Source organism: Eurypyga helias, unplaced genomic scaffold, assembly GCF_000690775.1.
Source record: "Eurypyga helias isolate BGI_N326 unplaced genomic scaffold, ASM69077v1 scaffold11576, whole genome shotgun sequence".
Taxonomy (NCBI): domain Eukaryota; kingdom Metazoa; phylum Chordata; class Aves; order Eurypygiformes; family Eurypygidae; genus Eurypyga; species Eurypyga helias.
Window position 1 is genome coordinate 18,971 of NW_010257298.1, and position 9,542 is coordinate 28,512.

Here is a 9,542-nt window from a genome sequence, read left to right on the forward strand (position 1 = left end):
TCAAGGTGCTGGCAGGACTCGTCCATAATAGAAGACTGGATCAAGAAAACAAACAAACCCAAAGCTTGAACCTGTTGCTCACAGAAATTCTAAGTAGCATTGTGGTCATTTAATTGAGGAAAGAAGACATAGGGAGAGGGGATCGCAGAAGGAGTGGACATGAGATGCTCAGATTTTGCACATCACTGTCCCCAAAATTGCAGCTGGATTTGCCCTTGCTGAGAGTCAGCAGCAATCCTGCAAATATGTGAGCTCTGTGAAACACTGGGTGGGGGCAGAGGACTGGAGTATCCTGGAGGAAGATTAGGAAATGAAAGGAAGGGAGAGAGAAATGTAATGCAGGACCTTGAAAGAATGGTTTTTGAAAAGCGCGGTTATGAGACCGTATGGGGGGGTGTTCTGCTTGAGTTAGTTACGGTTTCTCACGAAAAAGGTATCTAAATAATGAGGAGCACTGTGGAAACTAGGGATTTGTTTCTTCCTGAGGCAGAAAGGAGGAGTGCAGCTCTATTTTTCCTCAAGTAAATGAGAAAAAAGTTCTTCCCATCACTCATCAGAGCAGCTACCAGTATTTACAGTGTTCACCTGAGCCCCGAGCGTTGAACTGGTGCCGATGATGGCAGCCAGGGTAGGGCATCGCTGGAGCTGTGCTGCCACCTCTCCTGAGGCTGTCTGCACATGTGTGCGATTGCTCCAGCTGCTGTGGCGCTGGGGGACACGCTCTGCCTGCCTGCTGCCAAAAGAGCGCTCTCTGTGCAAATTAGTTCATAACTTATGAGCTTTGACAAGTTTTTGTTGGCTGTGCCTTGGGAAACGTTTCTGAATGGCTGTTGCTGAGTTTGCTTTAATCTTTTCCCAGGTTTTTTTTGGCTGTCGTGGAAATAGCTGGATTATTTAATAGTGTTTTTGAGGTGCATATAGAGTCACCTGAAACTTAGTGATATATATATATAAAAAGTTGATCAGTAACAAACGTATCATCACTGAAGAGTCAGGCTCCTTCTGCAGCAGAGCTGCGTGATCCCAGCCTGGCCTCAAGCCCGTGCCGAGCCTCCTGTGCATGGAGACTGCCCTTGCATCGGCCTGAGGGAACGGAATCTTAGTGGGTTTGACAGAGGCTCCGTGGCAGTGCGCTTGGCATGTGTCAGCTGCTCCAGTCCCCATGTAGGCGCAGCCCCTTTGCTGAGCTCTCCACTGCCAGCGTGTCAGAGCTGGGACGAGGACCAGCCACGTGCACTGGGCGGGACAGTGTTTCTGTTCGCCTCTTTCCCCATGTGAGTCGTTTCTCTCACTCCTCTGCAGCTGCCATCCTCCCACTGAGTCACTTTGGATCTGCTGCAGTGGCGACTCCCAATGACACAGAATTCCACTCTTCAGTGAGCCAAGTACCTGCCCTGTTATTTTGGGCTGGTCTGGGGTGAGGGGGAGCACTGATACAATAGACCCAAGACTTGATTCGCCCATCCTCAGCTCTGCCGTGTCTCTTTTTCACTTGGAAAAAGGCTGCCTTCACTCTCCAGGACTTCACAAATGGCTTCAAAAGCTGCACGTTCTGGAAGAATACGTGCCTGAGCTGCCTGGTCACTATTGCTAATGTTTGGCAACTTCAGCTCAAATACCTTGGTGATGCTTTTCCATTACTGCAGCACGTCAGGTTCCTGTTTGGATTTGAGCATGGGGAATGTCCTGGAGAGCATCAGGAACATCTCTGCCCAGGGGCGCTTCTGCTGGGAAGGGAGGTCTTATCGGAGCCGCTTTTGGGAAGCTGAGTGAGTTTTGATCCTGTGCTGCTTGCTCTTTGTTTGTCCCACTCTTGAGTTCCCTGTTGAATTAAGTAAGGATTGTCCAGACTTCCAAATGTCCACTTTTTAAGCTTTTCCATGGGTTTAACAGTAACTGATTTCTTATTGAAAATAAAGCTGAGGAAAACTGCCTGCAAAAGCCATGACTTCTGAGAACATGCTGATTTTGCCAAGAACTGGAGCGTTGACAACACTGAAGTGACTAAGCATCTCATGCTTTACTTCAGATAAGAAAAAGCAGCTCTTTGAATCTGGATTTACAGTGGGGCTTGTCCTACTTTTCTTCTCTTTTTTCCCAACCCAGGTGCCCTGAATGACAAGGCTGGCTTCAGCTTGTCTTACACTTCATTAATTAGCAGGCAGAAATGACGGGCTCTGTGCACTGTATAAGAGCAGTGAAGGAAACCCTTCTCCTCATTCCTCCGACTGGTGGATCGCACTTTAGTTACCTCTGCGAGCAAGATGGGCTGGGAGCAGCCAGCAGCAATCCCTTCCAGTGCTTGATGAGATCACAAGTTTCCGGATTGAGAGGGTGTGAAAGGAAGAGCTAATCCACTGGCTGGCACAGCCGCCTCGGGAGTTCCTGGGTTTAGGGGTTTTTTTTCTGTTTTTCATACAAGAAAGATCTCTCACAAATTTCCATTTTCTCTTGCATTTAAAAGGGATTGTTTTTAAATTGATATTTCCTTCCGTCCCCTCCCTTCTTCCTCCCTTGGTCTAAACTATGGCCACAGCCATTTAAGAGCTGCTGGCAGCTGCAGCAGACCAGAGGAATCTGGCTGGGGAGGGGTGGTAAAATACACAGGCTGGTGAAGTATGTTGGCCGTGTTGTTCGTGCACTTCGGCCTTCTACTGTGCTTTTTGCAATGCCTTTACCAGCCTGATAAAGAGGAGATTCAACATCACAGACCAGGACTGTGTTTGGTCCCTAGTGATGTACAGCCTGAGCCTGGAGAGCTGATCTGGACTGGGTAGCACGGAGAGACCAAGAGAACGGTTGGTAGCATCTCTGTGGGTTGTTGAACTGGCCTTGTGCGCAGGTGGCGAGTGCCACTACTGCATTTGCTTTCCCACAGCTTAGCGCATAGGCAGGCTTCTTTGTAGGCACGAAACCTGGGCGTAGATTAACGGACAAACAAAGTGTCTAATCCCCACAGTTGCACCCCGCAGGGAGTGTGCTCCTGGTACATGGCACAAGAGTGTTCGCACAGATGTCTGCCACCTTCTGCTTTCACATCAGGCTTGTGTCTGGCCCTGCACGCTGTTCAAAAGAAGTAGATATGTAACAACACAACACTTCTGGTTTTACCATCCTCAGAAAGGGCAGTTTACTGGGGAATTGAGAGGTGGGATAAAGAACAGAATTGTTCTGTCCAAACCTGTTTGCAGGGATCTGCAGCTGGCTAAATCACAGGTACATCTTCAAAGCTGGATGTCAGTAGGTCCTTATGCAGGTGTTGCCCTCTGCAGTGTGCTGAACTGACTCTATTTATTACTTTTTATTTACAAATGGCTGCTGCTTTTTATTCTGTGAACATTTGAAAGAGTGCTCTTGGTCCTACAGTCTCTCTTCCACACATGCACACCTTCTGCAGTTGTGCTGCTGTCTCTGGGCAGCTTTCACGCAGAAAAATGGTGTCTGTGTGAAGTCTTTGAAGGAAGGTGCCTCCTGTCACCTCTGCTTACCTAGAACAAGTTTTCTGGTTCAGAACTGAAATGAAACCATCTGGAGAAAGAATCTCCCGATAAAATACTCCTTAATTTAAAGAGGTTGCACATTTAAAATGTCTAGATCTTCTGTGGGAACACACTGATTTCATCAACATTTTCAAGTAATAGAGCTGAACTGTTTCAATCAAGTCAACATTCTTCCTTTTGACTTTATGTTATGGCTTTGATTGAAGTAAATCACTCTGAGTATATTGCTTTGCAAAAATGTCAGAATTTATAACTCCTAGGCCCCAAATTGAATCGAAGTAAGCATTTTGAAATCTTGTTTTTTTTAAATCCACTTCCCCTGCCGAGAGACAGGAATATGATGTTTTTCAGCTGGTGCTAGTTATAATTTTGATGGGTGCTGCTGTTAGCCTGGGATGTCCTGTCACACAGATACTGGTTTAATTTGCAATACGAAGCATTCTCATTTCCTTTTCCATGAAGATGACTGCCTGTAGATCATGTTCATTTCAACTCTTTAAAGCTGGTTTTCCATTAAAAAAGGCTTTGCCATTCCTAGGAATAATTTTTAAAGATGGACTTGAGGAATAAGGAGCTCCTTTGTGGTCCGGCCATCTTTTATTTACTGCTAATCTACCTCACAGGTTTACTTCTGTTGACTTCAAGGGACATGGTTCCAATCCAGAGCATTGGCCCACCCTTTCATGGGCACTCATGCTTTCTCAGGACGCACTGTGTGTGTAGGATTGGCAAGAGCTACTTTAATAGTGGTCCAGTATGACCCCCCTAAAGCCAACAGGGTTAACGCTTGAACCAAAGAGGAGCAGGATATGCAGCGCAGCAGGTTAGGAAACTCCACAAAAGACGTAAATTGAAGTCCTCTTGGTCATGATGCAGTGCATGAGAACTGGGATGGCACTGGGGTTGTTTTGCTGTAGAGCTCTGTAAAGCTTTGAACAGAGACTTTGAAAGACCTTTAATTTTATGTGACATCTCCCCCAGCTGAGCAGCAAAGGTCAATGACGTTGGTAAGATTGGGTGAAGGACAAAGTTGAGTAAAAAGACCTGATTCTTATTTAGGTGAAGCTCTTGCGTATTGTCCTAGTTGTGTAAAAGGACATTAAAGAAAGCATTAAACTAGTTAATAGAAACAAATTATTTCAGTAATATCCATCAATCTTAAACTCCCCAGAGAGTGCATTTCTTACTCTCATGGTATACGGACCTTTATTTTACAGCTCCAGCTTTTGATGCCATTACCAAGTAATTAGCTGCTGTCTCCAGAGCATTGTTTCAGCACTGGCGAAGGGCACAGATCCAGAGGCAGTTCACGTCGGCTGTGTGGGCTGGCAGGAGCACACACGCTCGCTCTGGAGGGATGCGATTCTCAGTGGGGCTCAGTAGTCGTGGCTGTGTGCTTCACTCAAAGCTGTTATTTCTCTGTGCCTGAAGCAGAGACTGTCTCTTTGATATGCAAGCTTATTGGGTGTGGGGAACAGATGGAGAAGGCACAGGGAAAATGAAATGGTTTGAAGGAATAAAAAGAGATGCTTTTGTTGGAATCACTACACCAGAATCAAGGAGCCTCTGATGAGGGAAAGTGAGCCTGAGGATAGGGAAGACTGTGGTGTTACAGGCACAAAAAGGATTTCAGCCTTATCAGTTTGAGGTTGGTAGCTTGAGAAACCAAATGTTGAGGGATGTGGAAATGATCAAAAGAGAAGGGGTAGAGAGCTACTGAATAAGGCATTGAGCAGAAAGGGTGAGAGGCAGGGAGCAGGACAGGACTTGCTACAGGAGGGGGCCCGCGAGCTCTCTGAGCCCCTCCATGGGCAAGAGGCAAGGGAGCAAGGAGAGGAACAGAGGAAAAACTGGAGGTGACCTGGACAAGCACACAAACCCTTGGGCAGAAAGGGGGTACAGATGAGGAGGGGAGGAGGTCAAGGGAGGGCAGTTGAGCAACTCCTTTCACGAAAACAGGACTGCCCCATGATAAATGCTCAGCTGTGCTTGAACCTCTAGGCATGCCAGATAGAAATCATGACTGGCTTTCTGCTTCTTGCTTCAGGATACCAGGTAATTTGGTGGTTTTTTATTGAGTGTTCAAGTTCATGCCTGAGAAGTGAGTGCTTGTTTTGGGAAACCTGAATGTACAAGCAGGGCAGGCAGACATCATTCCCAAGGATGTCCTGCTGCCATTGTCACCTCTACCGGATGGGCTGTGCTGCACCAGGGCAGCAATAGCTGACTGTGCACAGTTGCTGTTGGGGTGATGCATGCAAGTTTGCCCTTTATGTGGCCCACAGGTGCTGATTACCAAGGCAGTGCTTGTGGCCTATCTTTGTGCATGCGGAGGCTGGCCAAACCTGCGACTCTTGGCACCTGATCAGGGTCCCCAGCCTTCCCAAGCCTGGGAAGCACCGGTGTGGGGGAGAGAGGCATGGGCCAGGGCAGTGCTGAGCTCGGCTGCCAGCAGCAGTGCTCTGGCAAGCACAGATTCTGACCAAGGGACTTCGATGTGCTGAAGCATTAAAGCCAAGAGGTACCAATATGAGGGGATGGTGACAAAATCCTACTGTGGGACCTTACAGAAGCAGCTAGTCTTTAATTGTCCTTCTGTTCATTATTTCCCAGTTAAATCTATTTAATAATTACAAATTTGGATTACCTGGAAAAGCTGCTGAAAGTAGGATAAAAATTAATAAATCCCAGGTTGGATTCTGAAGAATTCATTTCAGCACCACATATTGAAAATTCTCATTCATACAAAAAATCCTAGGTTTGAGAGCAGTTCTGAAGAAGTGGGATTCTTCCAAGCGGTTATTATTACTTTCTGACAATTTTATTTTTCTTTCAGTCAATATCCTTTAGCACATGCAACTCATCTACTCAAATTAGTAATAGAAAACCTACAGTTGCAAGAATTGTATCTCTGTACAACGTACTGAAGTAATTCAAATTCCGGGGCAGAACTGTGGAAATTCTTAGCACAGTTTGTCCGTATCTTATCAGAACAGGCACGCTTTTCCCACGGCCTGGCCGCTTGCCAGCACTGCCGACGCAGACTTGTTGGAAGCCCGGGTTGAATGGGAGAAGTAATCTTTCTGAATGGATTTTCTGGCAGGGTTCCTGTTGCGTGTGTGGTTTATTGTTCTTGTTGATGTGACTGCATTTTACCCCCTAGATAAATGTTTTAGGGTCCTTTTTTTTTTTTTTTTTTAAAATGATGGGAGGGGTTCTGGAAAAATAATCAGATTGCTAATTCTGTAAAATTCTATAGGCAAAGTTTTTTCTGTTTTAAGTACTTTGTTAATTGTGTAGCTGTTTGGGCATGCTTTTGATATAAAGGACAACAGCTGATTTACTTTAACTCTTAAACTGTTCTGTGGTCGAAGGATTTAGTAATTAAAAAGCAAACACCTTTCTTTTCCTCAATGCATTTTAACAGAATGTTACAATGCCAATCAATTTATATATATATATATTCCATTCATAGTGTAGTAATTCACTGTGAGGTATTACTGGTGTTGTCAGAAGTAAAAGAAGTGGTTGCCAATGGTGGCATATCCTCAGTTGGTGTAAACAGCCACTGCATACACAGTTGTAATTCTAGTGAAGTCAGAGTCGATCCCTCTGTGTGCTACAGGCCTGCTGTGAAGCTGTGCCAACTTCTGTGAGCTGAGGATCCGGCCCCTAATATGTATTACAGGATAGCTAATATGATGTTTAACCACACGCTAACCGCAATATACAAAGAAGTTCTATTTTAGCACTGCTGGGGCAAAAAAACAACTGTTAATGCCTAAGATGGAAGTGGGAAAGATGGCTAAGTGGGGGAAGGAGGCAGAAAAAAAACTCCTTTCATTTTGTGTTAACATATGTACAGACAAATTCTCACGTCTCAAGGCTAAGTTTTGTCTAAGAAAGATCTTTAAGATTTGGGTCTTTGTAATTAAAACATAAAGAATAGTTATCTTAAACTTACATCTGCAGAGGAAGAACTGTGTATTTACTTATTTTCTGCCAAAAAAATCTTTCACTTTTTAGCAAGAAAGATTAACAAAAAGACACTGAAGTATAAAGTCCTTCTTTTTATTGAACTGTGTATACATTTTGTGAACAGATTCAGAAGAGAACAGTCACAATCTTTCTTTCTTTTTCAAAATGGGGTTGTGGGAGAAGCATGCAATTCCAAACTTAGTGCCTACAATGCTTGGAAGACGTTATGATTAATTACGTACTTAGGTTTCCAGATGTTGGATTTTGTCCCAACTTTTAAAGACCTCTAATGTTTAACAGGATGTGTGCTGAGTATAGTCTTTAACAGAGTTTTCTTTCATAACTCTAGGATATATGAGAAAAGGTAACTCGGGAAAACACTGCAGATTTGGAGCTGAATCTACAGCCTTCTAGGAAAAGACAGAACATTAAATGTGCAAGTTTAGACTGGAGCTGTATTTGTTTGGGAAGACTATGGATAGGTACCAGAGCTGGCAGCAGAGCTGTTTGAATGCCGTCCTCCTTGTGCTGCTGTGGAACAGCATTTCCCATGCACAGAGGGACTGCACGGGTGCGGAGTGCCAGCCCCTGGACAACTGCATTGAGGACGTGCTGGAGCCTGGCGAGTGCTGTGCCACATGTCTGCAGCACGGCTGCACATGCGAAGGCTACCAGTACTACGACTGCGTCAACGTGGGCTTTATCAACGGCAAAGTACCTGAAGGGCAGTCTTACTTTGTGGACTTTGGAAGCACTGAGTGCTCGTGCCCCAAGGGAGGAGGCAAGATCAGCTGCCAGTTCATGCTGTGCCCAGAGCTGCCCCCAAATTGCATTGATGCGGTGGTGCCAGCTGACGGGTGTCCTCAGTGCGGGAGAATAGGTTGCCTCCATGAGGGCCAGAAGTATGTAGCGGGGCACACCTTCCACATGCCCCCCTGCAAGGTTTGCCATTGCCCGAACGCTGGTGGCGAGCTGATGTGCTACCAGCTTCCAGACTGTAACACGTTCACCTTAAACACTGCAAGTCCAATAGACGCTGAAGATAGCGAACCGGAGCGGCACTACGACGATCCGTACAGCTACGACCAGGAGGCACCAGAAGGTGACAACACCCAGGTGGAGTCTCCAAAAAAATACACGAGTTATGCATCCCACCTAGAGCAAGAGAGCATCAGCCAAGAGCAAAGCGAGGATTATGACTACCTACCAGCCAGTGTTGCTCCTTCAGCTTTGGCTTCGGCAGATCCGTACACCGAGGAAACGGCTGCGCCACTCACCACACCAGCGCCTAAGGTCCCCTCTGAAGTTCGCAGCGCCACAGAGAGAAGTGAGCGAAAGAGGGTGCTCCGCACCACTGCAGCATCCCTCCAGCAAGTGATGCGGAAGGAAGCACCAGTAACCACCAGTGCTCCTGCAGAGCACACAACGGCCACCACTGAGACAGCCAAACACCTGGAGGAATTGGAGAGGAGACCAAAGGCGAAGCAAGGGGACAAAGACAGGCATGAGCAAGAAAGAGCCCCCCACTCTAAAATGAAAAAACATGCCAGAAAAGAAGACCCAGGGAACAGCATGTATCTAGGCTTGAAAGAGGTGAATTTAACAGAGCCGAGTTGGTCAAAATCTTCCCGTGAACCGCACGAGGGAAACACCTTTCCCAAAGTGAAGTTCAGTGCAACAACCTCTCCTCCTGTTGCTCTAAAGGAAGACCGTAGTCAGCCATCCCAAAAGCTGTCACAGACGCTTTATCGTTACCATCCCGAGGAAGATGGGGATCCCAACTCCATTCACGCTAACCCCAGGTTACCAGAAGGTAAGAACTACTTCCGGTATAGATGCCTGGAGAACATTTGCTCGCAGTAATGCAGGTGCCTCTCCACTGTCCTTTTCTTCTCACTGCTCCACATGGGCATGAAATGAAGCAAAACTCCCATTACCTGCTTTCATCTCTTTCAGATGATGGCTTGTGTTTCATTTGATGTAATAAATAGCATTTAACTATTGTCTTCCTTGCTTTGATACTGCAGACTGTGGATGGTGTTCTCTGCCATTTCAACTTTATTT

The 9,542-nt window shown here is 46.1% G+C and overlaps 1 protein-coding gene across 1 annotated transcript; it reads left to right on the plus strand.

Annotated features, from left to right (window-relative positions):
- The first annotated feature begins 7,910 nt into the window (after window positions 1-7,910).
- LOC104511377 (fibulin-2-like) lies at window positions 7,911-9,341 on the plus strand. Its single transcript, XM_010153968.1, has one exon. The coding sequence runs from the start codon at window positions 7,911-7,913 to the stop codon at window positions 9,339-9,341; it is 1,431 nt and encodes a 476-aa protein (XP_010152270.1).
- The last annotated feature ends 201 nt before the right edge of the window (window positions 9,342-9,542 follow it).

Excerpts from the sequence above, each read along its gene's own strand:
- LOC104511377 (XM_010153968.1), top strand. The coding sequence starts at position 7,911 with ATGTGCAAGTTTAGACTGGAGCTGTATTTGTTTGGGAAGACTATGGAT.